General features: G+C 48.4%; 3 protein-coding genes across 4 annotated transcripts; 2 read left to right on the top strand and 1 right to left on the bottom strand.

Annotated features, from left to right (window-relative positions):
* Positions 1 to 4,275: 4,275 nt before the first annotated feature.
* On the bottom strand, positions 4,276 to 6,188 carry c5h1orf50 (chromosome 5 C1orf50 homolog). 2 transcript variants are annotated; one of them, XM_037251220.1, is made up of 5 exons: positions 5,925 to 6,188; positions 5,596 to 5,711; positions 5,447 to 5,533; positions 4,772 to 4,903; positions 4,276 to 4,526 (listed from the first exon to the last, which is right to left on the bottom strand). In XM_037251220.1, the coding sequence occupies exons 1-5, from the start codon at positions 5,983 to 5,985 to the stop codon at positions 4,341 to 4,343; spliced, it is 582 nt and encodes a 193-aa protein (XP_037107115.1). In that variant the 5' UTR covers positions 5,986 to 6,188; the 3' UTR covers positions 4,276 to 4,340. The 2 variants fall into 2 exon arrangements, with proteins under 2 accessions (XP_037107115.1, XP_037107116.1); XM_037251221.1 differs by having other exon boundaries at positions 4,315 to 4,526; positions 5,937 to 6,186.
* A 268-nt stretch (positions 6,189 to 6,456) lies between these two features.
* Positions 6,457 to 12,114, top strand: p3h1 (prolyl 3-hydroxylase 1). The gene is made up of 15 exons (XM_037251213.1): positions 6,457 to 7,068; positions 7,753 to 7,905; positions 8,222 to 8,411; positions 8,487 to 8,621; positions 8,926 to 9,059; positions 9,420 to 9,509; positions 9,620 to 9,672; positions 9,799 to 9,929; positions 10,005 to 10,132; positions 10,660 to 10,755; positions 10,848 to 10,998; positions 11,150 to 11,270; positions 11,349 to 11,424; positions 11,500 to 11,640; positions 11,733 to 12,114. Exons 1-15 carry the CDS (start codon positions 6,619 to 6,621, stop codon positions 12,063 to 12,065), a joined length of 2,382 nt encoding a protein of 793 aa, XP_037107108.1. The 5' UTR covers positions 6,457 to 6,618; the 3' UTR covers positions 12,066 to 12,114.
* Positions 12,115 to 12,498: 384 nt separating this feature from the next.
* ap5b1 (adaptor related protein complex 5 subunit beta 1) lies at positions 12,499 to 16,915 on the top strand. Its single transcript, XM_037251210.1, has 3 exons — positions 12,499 to 13,112; positions 13,708 to 14,478; positions 14,949 to 16,915. The coding sequence occupies exons 1-3, from the start codon at positions 12,975 to 12,977 to the stop codon at positions 16,839 to 16,841; spliced, it is 2,802 nt and encodes a 933-aa protein (XP_037107105.1). The 5' UTR covers positions 12,499 to 12,974; the 3' UTR covers positions 16,842 to 16,915.
* The last annotated feature ends 228 nt before the right edge of the window (positions 16,916 to 17,143 follow it).

The raw sequence follows: 17,143 nt of genomic DNA, 5'->3' as shown, positions 1-17,143 counted from the left end.
CCTCGTCTCTGCTCTTGCTGCTTGTGACAAAGGCTCCCCCCCCCCCCCCTCCAAGCACCCAACGGCTGATATTGGTCAGCCGTTGCAATGAAACGCGCGGGGTCCAGTTGCTTGGTCTCATCTATACAGATTGACACAGTGCAGGTGTCCTCCAACTGCCACTGCACTTTAGAGGAAAACGTTCAATTGGGGGTCGATAGCATTTAAATGGAGCAATAGGTCAAGGGCTCCCCTCAACAGCTCTGATCAATACAAAGACAGTATCCAGTCGGCTTACTCTGGCTGGCCTGCCTGCCTGCCAGGAAAAAAAAGACATGTAAACCAGGCGCTGACCAATGACCTCCTGCAAACTACCCACACCTCAAAAGAAACCTCTGATGGATGAGGCCACACACTCATTTGGTGCGTGTGTGTTTACAAGGTTTGGAATAGCAGCACACAATGAAATTGAAATGGTGACAAAATGGTGAAAGAAATGCCAACGCTTTAGGATATGACCTTAGATGACACGGAGGAGGCAGTTGTTTGGCAGGATTTGGCTCAGTGGCGGAGCGGTCTCTCGACTCAGAGGTCGGGAATTGGCTCCCGAGCCAATTTGGGATCATCTCCAAGTGTCCTTGAGCAAGACATCGAACCCTCGCTAGGTTCATGAGTGTGACAGCCCGTTTATCATTTAAGACCAATGGTTGTACCGCTCAGTCGGGACGTCAGTGTGCAACTTTGGTTTTCCTGTGCTTTGTGGCTTTTCTTTAGACACTTCTGTTTCATTGTTGCGACACCGCCGAATGCGAGCCCGTGTGTTCAGGTGGCTGCCGCACCTGCCTGCCCCTACAGCAAAATTCATTCACTTTGTGTATGTAGACAGTATCCATCCAACTATCCATCCATCCAGCCAAGCAAGCAAGCAAGCAAGCAAGCAAGCAAGCAGCAAGCAGCACAATCCACCCACCTCAACTCAAAGCCGTCCACCACGATCAGGTGTCGGGCTCATGGACAGGATAGCGACAGTATATTATTCCTATTATGACCTAAACAATATTCTCCTGTGTCTGTGCGTCTGGCGCGCAATTCACACAAGCAGATGTAAACAATCACGGTGAAAGTCGAAGAAGTGCAGAAAAGCACACAATTAGAGCGAGCGAGCCAGCGAGCGAGGGGGAAAGAAACTTACTGCTTTATTCCTGTGCTCAGCGACATGACTACATCATGTCTTTTACTTTTATGCTTGAAAGTAACGAGTGGAAATGCCACGATAAATGTATAAGAGTGACCAGCACATTTATGCCAGCATACGGATGTACGTATCGGCCAAACAATACTAGTATTTGCTTTCTTGACTTTGTGTGGGCTAAGGACATTCATTTGCAAAATTCCATAGCTTACACATTTTGAGAGGTCATTTGAGCAACTCAGTACAAGAACTAAGTTGGCAGTGTTCTGCTGTCAAATGTGCAAATCTCTCTTCCACTGGGCTTTTAGTGTATTACAGTGCATACAGGGAATTTGCTCAAAGTACAACGTAATCATCTGTAGAGCTTGGAATCATGACCTTTGCCAGAGAATCAATTCTTGAATTGATTATCAAATCGTTTGTTATTAGCCAAGGAAATATTTTTCAGTGTATACATTTCATTTGTAAATATTGAAAGATATCCAAGTCGCGCAAACCAGAATGAATCCAAAATTCATGGAATTTTTACACATCCACATTGCTACCCGTGTTTTTATTGTACTATGTGTCATTGGGAATAGGTTTTGCGCCAGCCAGCCAGCCAGCCAGCCAGCCGGCAGGAAATGTATTTTTCCGTATGAAACAATAGACAGGCCATTCATTTGAAGATGTTGAAGCACACACGTATGCACGCACACTTAAGTCATCTCAGCTAGAAATGGACGGTTAATGAATTGCATATTGGTTCTAGCCGCAGACAGACAGGACAACCTTTGAACCGTTTCCTCCCGTCTCATTTTGATTTGAACTCCTCGCTCGGCAAAATAAAAGTCACAAGTCTTTGAGGGCCGATGGAGTTATGCCGTGCATGTCGTTGATGAGCAACTCATGTGAGTGACACGCACTGCGCTTCGTAAGAAAAAAGCAGCTCGGCTCGGCAGGCATTGGGCGGGCGCTGTGGCTAGAAGCAGGCAAGCGCTCCATTCATTAATCACTGCAGTAAACAGACCATCTCGCGACACCTGGTCGGGTTAATGCTTCAAACCTGGGTGCAATTACCCAGCCCCCCGTTCAAGGCAGCCCCTCACACGAAACCTTGTGATTGTAAAGGAAATGGGAATTAGCAGAAACATTTCAGAGAGGTGGTCTGCAGTTTGCATGGAGGAGACCTTGCGAGGGGGGTTGCTGGAGATGTGGCTTGATTGGACTTTTCCCTGTGGAGCACATGGGCGGGAGGGAGGGGGGGGGCAAGGGTCAGCCCTACATCAAATTAGCAGTGTCTGTTATTTGAGACCAAAATAAAGTATGGGGAGAGGCAAATGATTTCCCCAATGCAGGGACTCCTTTCTGTTGAAATGACCAGGAGGGGAGGGCACGCTGCAATTAGTGGTTTGTTTCTTTTAGACTGAAATATGGCAGTAATTCTTAGCTTTCAACTCGTTTAACCGGGAAGACCTATTGGCCAGCCAAACGAAGGAGGTAATTGGAACACGATACGGCAATTTATTTATTTTCTTTTTTTTTTTTTTAAAAAGAGCACCACTATTACCAAATGGAATCCAAATCACTTTTTTTCAAGTGTGATGCAAAACATGCCTCCATCGAGGTTTTTTTCTTTTTGCAAGCATTTATTAGATTGCATAGCCACTGATTATCATTCCCGCTTTGGTTTGATTTTGTATCGTTTGACTGGGCAGTTAGGCTCATAGAAACGGTATATTGTAGTATTCCAATTTGTTTGTAGTGCTTCCGTGGCCTCCTCAATCCTGACTTGTCTAGATTGGAATTCACAATCTTGGTTGCTTTTGCTACATTGTATATTAGAAAAAGTGCTACTCACCCACCATATGGTTCTCCACGGCATTAGTAAAGATATGATCTATTAATAGGTGGTGATTCTAGTAATACTAGGATCGAGGTTGAGGCTATGGATAAAGGCTTCTGCCATTTTGGCTTTGCTAGGATTTAAATGCTCAATATTATAGTCGCCACAGATAAACGGTGTTTGTTTTTTCTTTGTTATGTTCAAGGGTTGTGTCTCAAAAGTCTATGGAGGTGAATAATTACTATTTTCTTTGCAGTCAATGGTGTTGTTCAATCGTTGGTATTGTTGAAGGCCTGAAAAGTCTTCTTTTCTGGGTCCTGTGAGTGAATTGTAAGTATTTACTTGTAGTTGATTGTATTGAGCAATTATTTGTGTGAATTGGGTGTGAGTAATAGCGGCGGTGCCACAGCAGTACCTGTTTACTTTCCTTCCACAAAGTGCTTTTAGTGTGCAGCTGCTTTGGGCGGTCGTGCAGGGATGATGGATGGATGGATGGATGGATGGATGGATGGATGGATGGATGGATGGATGGATGGATGGATTGATTGATCCCCCCCGTCGGAGGTAAGCGATGTCACCTCTCTGACTGCTCTCAGTTGGAGCTGCTCTCCCCACTCAGGCATTGGCCTCCTTCTGCTCCTAGTCTTTGTGTATATCCTTGTAGTACCTTGCGCCGTCTTTCACTAAATGTCTTTGACTGGGTCTCTCGTTTTTCCCTGCTGGCAGTCGTGGACATCAAGAATTCGCTCGCTCGTTCGTTCGTTCGTTTGTTCCTTCATTTCTTTCTTTCTTTCTTTCTTTCTTTCTTTCTTTCTTTCTTTCTTTCGTTCTGTGACAAAACCTTTGCCGGCGTCAATTTGTCACAGACGTATCCTTTTGCCGCTCTAGCAGTTTGCGGACGTGTGTCGGCAATACAAACTCCTGGGCTTTCCTCGGGACAGGCCGAGCTCACGTCGGCCCGCCCGTGCCGTGCCGTGCCGTGCCAGGTTTGGCTTCCGCTGGCGCTTTGTTTCAAAGTCCCACTTGGACGCACGCCTCTGTGCAGCTGTGCTCCAGCTGCGCGAGTTGGGCTGAAGCACTCTTCTTCCAGACCTCAGAGAAAATCCAGATGACGCGTGCCGGCGCTGCCATTTAATTGCGCTCATTATGGACAAGTTTGAATGTGTCAACAGCTAGCAAGAACAAGAAGACGCTCTTCTCTGCCTGCGTGTAGACGGCGGACATGAAAGTCAATTGAAACAATCAGACTGGGAAGATGTCATTAAATACTGTATTTGCAGTGATCTGGTACAACAAGTGACAGAATGGTATCATTTTCGGATGAATATTCATGCACATTCTGCTCTAATTTGAGAGGCCCTTGAAATTCGGTTCCACGCCAGGTGCTAAAGTGGTCTGTTGGCTAAGTAACTTGTCCATGATGGCTATCTCCGTGTCTCTTTCCTGCACATCGCCCTCGGGAGTCCAGGACATGTCATGTTGAAGTTTGAAAGCACCGACAAACTGATGAGGACAACCTGGGCCCCATTCCTGTCGAGCAGAGAGTATTTCAAAGAATCATTAATTGCACAGTGAACAAGCGAGGTGCTGGGGCAAATTTTGTGTGCCATAGATATGACTGGAAACCATCAAGTTCTATGATCAATTCATGCTAAAAATAGACATGTTCCTACCCATCGCCACCAAGGGGCCAGTCTTTTGTTTTGACGGTCTTTGGAGGGATTCTTGCACACCCCAACAGAAATGAATGTAATAACATCAAAACAATGACCTACCGCAGGAGAAATGATGGAAAAATATTTTTGTCCAGATGGTCGCTGATACAGGTAATACATGTTGCCTGCTTTTTTCACCAGGTTACAGGCAGCATGGTGGAGCTCAGCATCTCTTTTTGCTTCTTCTAAGACCTAGACATGGACATACATTTATTTATTGAGACAGTTGTCAAGAATCATCTTTTGAAATGTGTCAAACAAAGGACCTCGAGAAGTCTAAGTAGAGCTACGTGATGAACGGATTGGACCAATTAGGATTTTTCCTCCAGTAACATTCCTAGATCATATTTTCCAGTGCCTTGAGAAAGTATTCAGGTTCCATTGAAAAGTACAAGATTGACTTACGCCTTTCATCCGATTCATCTGCTCACAGAAAACAATGTACCAATGTGGCTCGAGGCCCCTGTGCAACGTAGGCTTCCCTGCCCCTTTCCGGACGGAGCATGGCACGTTACAGACCAAACCGTTTACTCAATCTCAATGTATTCTTGCACAATTTCTGCAATGTCCAAAATATTTCGAAAAGGAATCAAGTGATGGAAATGTCACAAATGTCTTTTTAGCAGCCCGTTATACCGGGCCATGCCTACAACATAGGGACCCTTGAAATAAAAGCCGTCTTACGCGCCATGTTAGGAGAGGACTCATGGACCAATCCTTTGGCGGTGCACTCACCTTCCTTGCTCGTTCTTGTAGATATCTGATCTGGTCAGCAATCACAGACAGTTTGTTGCAAGCATTGGCTTTTATAAAATCGTCTCCCTGAGGAATAAAAAAACGTCACTCTCAGCTCAAGGCAACAAATGATCCATTTGCTCACATACCTTCTGCAGCTGTGTTGCTAAAGCAACAAGATCCATCGTGTCCCCCATTCTAGTGGTCTGGTAAGAGCTGACAAGTTCCAGTCCACCAGGAGAGGTGCTGCTCTCAACCAGAGTCACTACAGAATAATACTGATGTTTACATTCAAATGCTTTCGCGTGTGGTATGCATGGATGGATGGATGGATGGATGGATGGATGCATTCACTAGGCTGGCTGGGGAAATACAGTCATCTGAATGGATGTTACGCATCACACAATAAGTCCAATGGCATAAGCACAAACTGCTGTCAACGTGTTACAATGTCTAGAGTGAAAAATAACCTGCGAACCTGTTTCTTTACCTGTCGTTGTTTTGTCGCGCTGGGTTGCGAGCTTCACAGTTCCGTCCATTGTTTTCCAAGTTGGCCTTGATTGAAATGTCCTTTGCGCAAGTATTTGGTCGAATTTGCTCAGTTAAGTAGCCAGGTTGTCTTGCCTGCAGAACAGCGTTACGAAAGTTATTTAACTGAGTAAGGACAAAGGTCACAAGCTGTATCCAAATTCGCAGGCGGCGTCCTCGGAAGGCCGGCCGGGTTTCAGGCTTCGTGACGTCATTTCTGGAGCGACGCGATGCCGCGTGACGTGACACGCGAACGCGGCTTGAAACTGGCATTCGTTTCCATGGCGACGGGCCGCTTTCTTTTCTTTTTTAAATATTTCCAATTATTGTTACATTCTAAATGTTCACTTATTTATGTGAATTGTATGGATTAGAGTCCCCGAAACTCAAAAGCGTTCAGAAAAACAACAACATCGTGCCGAATGGTCTTTTAGTGAAGAGGTGGGGCTGATCCAAAACCCAACCCCATTGCCTGAAAGATCACTTCAACCCTCCCTCTCGCATGCTCCGACTCCCAAACGAGAGCTTTTCTGTCTGTCTGTCTGTCTGTCTGTCTGTCTGTCTGTTTTTTCACACGCCAGGAGCTCGCGTGCAATCTTGAGCACAAATCAAATAAGCGTGCGCACGAGCGAGATTTGACAAGTATGGAGCTGACTTTTGCACTTACAGTCATTTGCCTGCTTTTGCCTTCACACGCGTCGACTACTAATTTTGTTTTGGAGCCCTATGATCTGCTTTTTGACACGGCGGTAGAAGCCTATTATAACGGGGACTGGCTCTCGGTAATCCTGAACATGGAGAAGGCTCTCCGGAACAGAGCTACAGTCCGCAAGGTAAAGGCGGATTGTCGACTCGGATGCGCCAACCAGAGCGCTTTCGAAGATCCCACCACCGGCTTCGGAATTCCCATACCCGGGGCTGGATCTGTGGAGGACTTGGCTTTCTTCTGGAAAATTCTGAGACGCGCAGACTGTGTGAATTCTTGCCAAGCTGACAAACTTGGTCAAGCAACTTTGCATCTGGTCGGTCAAGCGGTGGAGTTGGAGTTTAAGAGGAGGAGCCCTTACAATTATTTACAAGTCGCATATTTCAAGGTACACTAGTCCTGCGGTGGCTGCAACCACAATTGAGTCTGGTCAGTCAAACGAACATTTGTGTCTTTGTATGTGTCGTATGTCGAAGCAAAGCCAAATGAGGTGGCCAGAGCGTATGGCCGGCCGGCCGGCCAGCCAGCCAGCCAGCCTCATTCTTCACCACGATGCCACGTCACAGAGTGGAAGAAGGAATCCGTCGAATAGACCAAAACGAGAAGATTTGAAATCCACATTTTTGTCAGTCAAGTCAATGAAATTGAAAAGAAAAAAAAAAGCTCAAGGCCATCAGCCAACAAATTTGAAAACTAGTGGACTCAAATATGAAGCTGACTCACTGGAGCCATTCAAAATCTTCTGCATGACTTGCACAGCCTGTTGCCACTCCAAAGGCTTCTTTGAACTTGATCTTTTTACAGTACAAAAACATTACGTGCTGTACAAACAACCTTAAGGAATACTGAATTAACCCTGGCTATTACGGAGACCGAGACGGATGGACGTCCAAGCCCCCTCAACCGGCTCCGCAGCCTCGGTGCCAGTCCTCCCTCCCTCCCTCCCTCGCGAAATAAAAAAATGCTCATATGATTTCCACTATATCGTCAGGCAGTTTTAAGAACAAATCTTACTGAGCCGGTGAACTATTAGCACTTTGACTTCCACTGCATCCCTTTTTTTCTTTTTTAGATCAATAAACTGGACAAGGCAGTGGCAGCAGCCAGCACATTCTTTCAAGCAAACAAAGATCACATGGAGATGAGACAGAACCTGGACTACTACGGCACCATGTCAGGAGTGCGGCAAGAGGACTTCAAAGATCTTGAAGCCAGGCCGCACATGGTTTGAGCTCTTTCCCAAACATGTCGGCGTCATCATAATAACGGCACGTGCTGCAAAGATGTGCCATGGATGAAATGCTCTTGTATGCAATGGCATGACCTTAAAGACCAAATGTGAAGTGGACTTTTTTGGAAACTGTTCATTGCGTTATGCCGTGAATCGGTACCTCGGGTGCTGAGACGGGCTGGATTTTTGGTGACGCCGTCTTACCGTCGTCCCTCCCGTCCTCCCTTCCTCTCTCTCTCCCTCCCTCGCTCCCTCGCTCCCTCCCTCCCTCCCTCCCTCCCTCCCATCACGTTTGTATGATTTTGTTCAGGCCAACTTCTTGATGGGGAAGAGTTACTACAGTGACAACTACTTCAGTCTGGCAGCCGAGCACTTTGAGGTGGCTGTAAAGGAGTACTTCACTGCTAATGAAGAGTGCAGAGCGCTTTGTGAGGGAAGCTACAACTATGACGGCTATAATTACATGGAGTACGATGCTGACCTCTATCAGACAATGACAGGTAAAGCGTGGTTACGGCCGGCCGGCCGGCCGGATCGAGACCCGTCCGTGGGTCGACTTTTGATCCTTGTGTCAGACCATTACATCCAGGTGCTGAATTGCAAGCAGCGCTGTTCCGTGGAGCTGGCCGTTGATGCTGCCGGGAGTGACCAGCCCTTGGAGGATTTTCTTCCCTCCCACTTCAACTACCTGCAGTTTTCCTACTACAACAGTGGGTAGTAGTTTGGCTGTGACTAAGCCAGTCATGGCCGTCCGTGCTTTATAGCTCACCGGAATAGGTCAATCACCGTACATCCACATAACGGGCTTTTCTAAACAGGTCTGGAATGCAATCTAGCCATTACATCGTCCACTTACGTAGTAAGGAAAAGGCACGGGGGTCATCGCCGAAGCAGGCCGACCCCGACCGCCGGTTCTCATTGATGACCGGGGAGGGGAATGATGTCGTTTCCTAATATAGACCTTATGGGTCCGATCAAAACATCTGGCAACCTGTCTGATATTCTTGCATTTAGGTGAAAACTATGAGCTGGCCATCGAGTGTGCAAAGACCTACTTGCTCTTCCACCCTGATGATCAAGTGATGAAACAGAATCGGGATTATTATTCAGCCGTCCTGGGATCGGACAAGTTGATAGCAGCGAGACAGGTAAATTGCTCTCCATTTCAAAAAATAGCGCCACAACAAGAACGAGTTGAGGTTCAGACGCGTGAAAATCCTTCAGATGATCATAAATGAATCCATCATCATCAATATGCATAGATCACAAACTGGCTCATTGTGATGAGCGATAACCTTCAGGTTGATTACAATGAGCAGTGTGTGCGCATCAGCCAATGTGTCAAGCACTTTGGTCGATAAATGAGCAGTACTTGAGTAACTGTATGCGTGTCATGTTCTTTGCATTCCTCAGCAGGGTCGCCGGTCCTGATAACCCTAACCCTCGCCCGCTCGCTCGGGCCTTTTCAACCATTGAGGTCTAACCAAATATTTTTGTGGAACCATCAGATTGTGAAGCAGTTTGTTCAGCGTTCCCTGCTGGAGAAAGAATTGATGTACTTTGGATACGAAGCGTTTGGAAGGACATTTATTGATCCCGTGAGTATTTGCCGTTTATTTGCCATTGAAACGGACCGTGATTGATTGATTGATTGATTGATTGATTGATTGACTCATTCGTTCCATTTTGATTTTTGTATTTTATTAAGGATACCTGGACTCCCGAAGATATCATGCCAAGAAAGCTGAAAGACAAACAGAAGTAAGCACGCACATTTCTTTTGCCATTTGATTTCCAATCGAGAATCTATACTGTGTGGTCAAATGCCATTTTTGGATTGAGAGTTCTCTTCTGACTATCAATATCGATTGGCTGTCTGCCTCTCAGGTCTGACAGAGAGACAGCAGCGAGGATTACAGAGGAAATAGGAAACCTGATGAAAGAGATTGAAACTCTGGTCGAGGAAAAGAAGAAGGACTCGACAGACTTGGCAAACGTGGTCGTAGCTACGCAAGAAGGTGACCGTTGCAATCCACGGTATAGGGACTAACTCGCTGCTGTACAACGTGACTGAATTGCAAACTTGACTTCAGGTGGAAGTCCGATTTATGACAACGTTAAAGTGAGCATGACGTCCGTGCAGTTGAACGGCTCTCAACGGGTCTTGCTCGACGGGGTCATCGCCGATGACGAGTGCGCCGAGCTGCATCGTCTTTCTAACGTGAGTGAGTGAGTGAGTGAGTGAGTGAGTGAGTGAGTGAGTGAGTGAGTGAGTGAGTGAGTGAGTGAGTGAGTGAGTGAGTGAGTGAGTGAGTGAGCGAGTGAGTGAGTTTTAATCCGATGTGTTGTACTTTATTTGGAAGAAAGAAAGAAAAAAAATCAAATTCCAATGTGGCCAGGGCTGCTGCGATGGCCCTTTCGAGCCAGCTACTCGGTAATGCTTTTTGTTTGTTTTCATGACAGAGCTCGGAGCTTTGACGATGACTTTTAAGGTGAATCTCAACATTCTTTTCGAATCAATCGAACCTTTCTCTCGGACTACACAATCGCGTGTTCTGCAGTGCACACTGTTCATTCAAACAATCAAATGGTGTCATATAGTTAGTTGCCTCGGATCTGTGGGATTCATCTCCAAACTCGTGAGAAAGCTGCCTCAACCTGATTTGATGGAACCTTTGCGTACATGATGCGCTTGCCCGCCAAGTCATCATTTCAAGTCGTTCATTTGTTTTGGGGTCTCATTTCTAGGCCGCTGCCCTCAAAGGCGATGGCTACCGGGGACAGCCTTCCCCCCACTCCGCCGGGGAAATGTTCCAGGGAGTCACAATTCTCAAGGCTCTGAAGGTTTCCAAACACAAAAGGAGACATCGCAAGCGTTGACAGTGGAAGGGGGGAAATGATTGGGCTCACTTTGAATTCCCTCCCTATGCCAATAGCTGGCCCAAGAAGGAAAGGTTTCGCTCAAGGCCGTCCGTCTGTTCTCCGATGTAGGCGAAAAGGTGAGGAGGGTTCTGGAGTCCTACTTTGCCTTGGCTTCCCCGCTCTACTTCTCCTATTCGCATCTGGTGTGCCGATCGGCGATTGAGGGTAAGTCGTTTGCATCGCCGTCGATACGTGGAGACGTGCGTATGATTTTTGCTTCAGGCATCGTGCTAATAACGGGACAGCGGTTGAGAAACAAATGAACGATGACCGTCACATACGTAGGAGAACGTGCCTTCTTCTCGTTGTCGTTCAGGGAAGCAAGAAACACGGAACGACCGTCTGAGCCACTCCGTTCACGTTGACAACTGTCTGCTGGTTTCGGAGCTCAACGAGTGCTTCAAGGAACCGCCCGCGTACACGCATCGAGATTTCAGGTGACTCGCGGGAGATGCTCCGAATCGCCTGCGTGCGTCGGCCGGTGTTTACCAATGGTGTCTCGCTCCTTTCCACAGCGCGATACTTTACCTGAACGATGACTTTGAAGGAGGCGATTTTATTTTCACCCAATTAGATGCCAAATCCGTCACGGTATGTATTCACTCGTGCTCCAGTGGACCTTTTCACGCAAAGGATCCATTCGTCACTCCTTTCTGATTTCTCTAGGCGGTAGTCCGCCCGCTGTGCGGCCGCGTCGTCGGATTCGGAGCGGGAAAGGAAAACCCGCATGGCGTGAGGGCGGTCACAAAGGGACAGAGGTGTGCTGTGGCACTGTGGTTCACCTTGGATCCGGCTCATGAGGACAAGGTGTAGCTCCCTCCCTCCCTCCCTTTTGAAAATCGAGTCATACCACAACCGTCAACTCATTCATGTCATATCTCCCTCCCTTTGCTCTGTAGGAAAGACTTCAAGCTCAGCATATGTTTGAGACGTTTGCTAGCGCTTTGATGCCAGGCTTTGACTCAAAAGGGCCAATGCTGACAGAATTAGTCAGAGAGACTGAGCAGGCAAAAGCAAATCATCAACAAGGAGCTCCAGATGGGGAGGAGCAAGTTGAAACGTATCCCGTACAAACTGAAAAAACGCTTGAGGTCAAGAAAGACGGAATTCAACCTGCTGACATAGACGGACAAGACACACTCAAAACAAAAGTCGAGGAGTTGGAGCCAAAAAATGCCGGCAAAATGGATCACAAGACCCCAGGCTCTCACGATGGCAAGGAGGAGTTGTAATGGCATTTTCTCAACAAGTGACAATACAGTGGGGTTTTTTTACAAAAATGTTTGGTACTTCTTTCATATGACGGACCAATTGAATGTTGTCATAACGCGTGATGTCGCTAGCTTTCCACCACTCACTCTGTCAGATCATAGCATGCGTGACATTGAGCAAATCAGTTCATTTAGCCAGCTCACATTCGAAGTTGAACTTGTAAGTTCACTAACCATTAGCAATGTCGAACTATGAAAATAGACAACACGAGCAGGAGTGCAATCACGTGTGTCAACGTGGCCATCTTCAGCGGGGTGGCAATCGCATCCGGTTCCTGGGGCACGTGACGTCGTCCGGAAATGACGTAACGTGGCCTGAAACGAGGCCGGAACAACAGCCTTCTGAGGACACAGCCTGCGAATTGGTCTCCCGGCTGAGGTGCGTTACCCACAATTCGTTGCGAATTTGAGCCGAAATAGTGGGAGACTTGCGACGTTCGCTAAACTAGTTGTTCTTGTGCCCAAAAAATAAAACATGCCTTTTGAAGTGTCGACATCGAATTATCACTACATTCCCATTTTTACAAATGGGAGTGAGTAACCTACCTTTTTAAAGGCAGTCAAACGTGCGTCTTTTGTCCAATCGTAGTTGCCGTCAACTAGCGACCTTTTGCAAATCGTGCAAAAGGGGACCCATAGTCCGTGGTTTCACTTTAGTACCGCTTTCACTTCTTTAGATTGATGTTGGCTAACACGGGTCCAACACGCACGGCGTCAAATCGATGACGAACGAACTGTGCACTTGGTGAGCGGGCGGAGGGTGTCATGCGAGTATTTGGACCGCAGTCGTGGGAGCTGTCTCGAAGGACATAACGCCACGACAATATTGAACCATTTGAAGGGTGCAGAGGATTTTGAAGCCGAACACCAATGGCGGTAAACTGGAAGGCGACCATTTCGGACTTTTCCCGTAGTCCCTCCCGATTTGTCTCGTCCAAATCGGCGGATATTTTCCTGGCAGAGTTGCTCCACGAGCTCCGCAATGACAGAGTTACCAACGGTGTCAAGGTATGATGATCCTGATCCCTTCTTTATCTTTATATCCTTTGGCGCTTCTCATTTGTGTCGTGATGGTAGTCATGACTCAACTTTGGGGCCATCTCTCTCCGAATAAAGTCTTGCAACCACGAGAAGCAAACAAAGTGCGCTGCATTTTGTAAAAACAGCGATATATTTTCAAGTATGATCGGGCCTGTCCGGGTATTGTGACCTTTGTCCCAAAATTGTAACATATCCCACAATCCCGTGCGTGAACGAATGCGATCGAACGAATGCGTGCGTGCATGCATTCGTTCGATCGATCGATCGAACGAGTGCGTGCATTCGTTCGATCGATCGATCGACCGACCATAGTAGAACGTTGTCAACGAAATGAAGAAAACAATGTCACTATAGAGTTGGGAAATGGTGTTTGGGTTTCATGTTAAGATTTGAGAAAGTTACGACATTTCAAAAGCAGGCAAAAAGATCTTGTTGGAATGGCCCGATGAAACCGGCCCAAAAAGTGGTGTGTCACCCGCGTGCTAAACAATCGTATAGCATACTTCAAGTGAAAGTGGCTTTCCCCATCCTATGTAGGGTAATGACATGTCGCTCTTCTCAGGTCTATCTGCTGTCCCCACTATGTGAGCAACCGGCGCTCCTGTGTCCCACGCTCTCTGCTGGCGAAGAGACAGTCCTGGAGCTCCTGTCGGTCTTTGCCCACTGTCGCCTTCCGTGCGTTCAATTTCGCCGCTGCCTCCTCGTCACTCTGACTTCGGTCCTCATCTGTAGCTCTTGCGTGAGCCACAAAGTACACGTCTGCGTGGACTTCCTGGATCTGCTCCTTCAGATAGCGCAGGACACGTCCGCCTCGCACGCTGACGGCGCGCATCTCTTGCGAGGCGTAGCGTGCGAATGCCTCCGAGAGCTGGAGACGTGCCGCCCCGGCCTTCTGTCCCAGCGCCTGGAGCTCATCGGGGAGCTTTGGAGCAAAGAAAGCTCAAGACTTCATCAGCCGTACGCCAGACTAAATACTTTGGTGTTGAAAAATGCTGTTTACCAGCTCGCCGTGGATCCCGGCTCAGGGAACGACGATCTCAAATTACTGTTGGGGGAGAAGGACCGGGAGGCCGAGCGCCAATGCCGTCCGACGGATAAAGACGCGGCCGCCTTATCCTCCCTGGCGATGGGAGCAATGCCTACTCTTCAGACTGGGCAAGACTGCAAGGATTTGCGCACGGTCCTGTCGACCACTCTGGAGAACTCTTTCCTTTTGACTCCACCGTGTCAAGCGGAAGTTCTCCGCACACTGGTGCAGGTTGTCGCCATGGTGCCTGTCGTTCGACCGTCCATATTTCGAGCTCAGCTTCTGCGTCTGCTCGGAACCGGCGAGGTTAGTAGTCTTTGCCGCTAAAGTCGTCGATCGACTTGTTTTCTAGCAGGGCGGCACACTGGTTATCACGTCCTCCTCGCAGTGCGGAGATTTGAGTCGACTCTATCTAGACCAGGGGTCTCAAACTCACCCCCCCCCCCCCGGTGATTAGGCTCCTGCAGAACGTGAGGATGAACTGATCATTTGAATCAGGTGTGTTTAACCAGGGAAACTTGGAAAACATGTAGGAATGCGCCCCCCTGAGGACTGGAGTTTGAGACCCCTGATCTAGACAGAGTCCGTCCTTGCCAGAGAGGTGACACATTTTCAACGTAATGGCTGTGAGGGAGGGGCCTTTCTAAATGGAGTTAGGGCCCGAGCAGCGACCGACAGTGAAATATCTTAGCCTCTGGTCTTTGAACGGATGCTACTTTTCGATCCGTTGTAAAAAATGATTATGATTGGGGTTTTTTTCTCCTCCCTCCCCCCAGGTTTGCCTTCTTCATGTTACTCTGCTGATGAAGTGCGCGTACACGGACAGCCTGTTCAGCACTGACGAGGAAGCTTTCGTCCTGCGACGCTTAGTGCTTCTCTCCCAGCATCCTCTGCTCAGTAAAGCAGAGAAACTTTTCTTTCTGGACTGTATGCTGCATTTTCCTGAGAACAGGCCAATTGGCTGCGGAATTGGTCTGGAAAGTCTGCCCGTGCTGCTAACGCCCCAGTTGGCGTATCCGCTCTGGCCCGCCGTACTCCACGATGACGCGACTATGCTGGCCCGCTTCAATCTGCTCTTGCTGCTACACCAGGAGGAGGGCGAAAGAGACGGCGGAGAGGAAGGCGCCACGGCTCTGGTCTTCCTCTACCAACACCTCCGCTCGCTGCTCGACATTGTGACGAGAGGACACGGTCCAAAGATGGCGGTGGCCTTTTTCAGGGCACTTTTCCTTTTTCTTGTCTCTTTTTGCCACGTGGACAAATTCGCCAAGAGTCTCGCAGAGCAACTGTGCACACTTTACGGCCACCGAAGCGACCTGGCTCTCCACCTTCTCAACTTGGCCGACCGGACTCGTGACTCCTTCCCCGAACGCGGTTGGTCGGCGAGACTCTGCGGAGCCTTGCAGCGCGTTATCGTTGAGGCGCCGCCCGCCCGATTCACCGTAACGGACCTCCGTTGGCACTTGAAGGTGCTGGCCCGAGTGGCAGAGGAAGGGCACATCTCGCAGCTGAGCACGCTGCGACTACTTGCCGACGTCACCCTTTGGCCTCGGGTGCGTACGACCGCCGACTGGCGTCTGGGAAACGGTGTGCTGCGGATTTGCCGGCGCTTGATGGCGCATCCCGGCCTGGAGGCGTTACTTCCCTCTCTGGCCGACGTCCTGCAACATCTCATGTGTCACTACGGCGACGCAGACATTGGAGATCACGCCCGACTATACTACAGCCTTCTGACGACTCTCTCCAAAGAGAAATTGGCGGCGGCGATGGCGACGCGGGGTTTGAGCGAGGAAGGAGCGAATAAACACTCGCTCTCCTGCATCGTGGCAGACACCGAGAGACTGACCAGCATGCTAACTGTTCACCGGACGGACGAAGCCGTCTTTCGGCTGGCGGAGTCCAAATATCCCGAGCCGGGTGTGGAAAATCAGCCGAGCCCCAGCGAGACGGAGGGCTGCTGCTCGCAACCGGACGCATACAGGGTTGCCGGATTGAAGCGCTCGCACCTTACCTTGAAGTACCAGCTCAATCGTAGCGTGTCCAAGCTCTCCTGCTTGGATCAGGTCTTCAGCCTCCACCTGCGCTTCAACTTCAGGGGCAGTCATTACGAACAACTCTGCGACTTGAGCGTGCCCTGTCTTTTTCCAGAGAGATTGTCTCCCGTGGTGGAGCTTCGATTGAAGCCCCGCTTGGCCGTCCCCGTCACCCTGAGTGCCAGCGCTATGTTCAGCACCTTCAACGACCTTTCTTGGTATACTTTACTGCCGGACATCCACGTGTGTTTTCAGCAAGCCTTTTTGCCATTGGCTGGGGGAACACTTAACAAATTGGCTCTTTTTCAGGACCTTTGGGACCAAATAAGTGAGGAAGAGCAAGCAGATTATGCTCGTGCCTTGTTTTGTTGCCAGCTGCAAGCACAAGAGCTGAGGTCCACGGTGGAAAACCAGTTGCGCCCGTTCATGATACCAGATTCAGCCAAGAAAGATGAATTCAAATTGGTTTTTTTCATTCCCCCACAATTTCACATCCTGCTGAAAATCATTTCACAAGAGGATGCTGTCCATTGCAGTATCGCGACAGATAACTGGCGGCTACTGCCTCATATCGGTTCTTTTCTTGGTAACCTATTTACTAAGCCTTTGCCCAAAAAGGTCGCCGGTAGTCCGTGACGTGTCATAATTTGGTTTGACATGAAAACTGTCACCATATATTTTGCCCTCAATAAATTGCTTAATGGAACTGATTTCACACGTAGTGTTTTTTTTGTTTGTTTTTTTAAATACCAAATTGTGTCAATGTAAACCTTTTTGTTGGTAGGGAAGCTCAAATCTGCTGGTCTCTGCATTTGTTGTGAATGTTTTGACGTGACTTTTGTTGACCTCCTGTCTAAAGCCACCTCATGAGCTGGTGGTCAGTTCCACATGAGCGCCCATGTAAATCACTTAAATGTAAATTCCTACAGTTCTAACTT

Source organism: Syngnathus acus, chromosome 5 (genome assembly GCF_901709675.1).
Source record: "Syngnathus acus chromosome 5, fSynAcu1.2, whole genome shotgun sequence".
NCBI classification, from domain to species: Eukaryota; Metazoa; Chordata; class Actinopteri; order Syngnathiformes; family Syngnathidae; genus Syngnathus; species Syngnathus acus.
The sequence above is the reverse complement of the archived record's forward strand: the minus strand, read 5'-3'. Positions and strand labels throughout refer to the sequence as shown.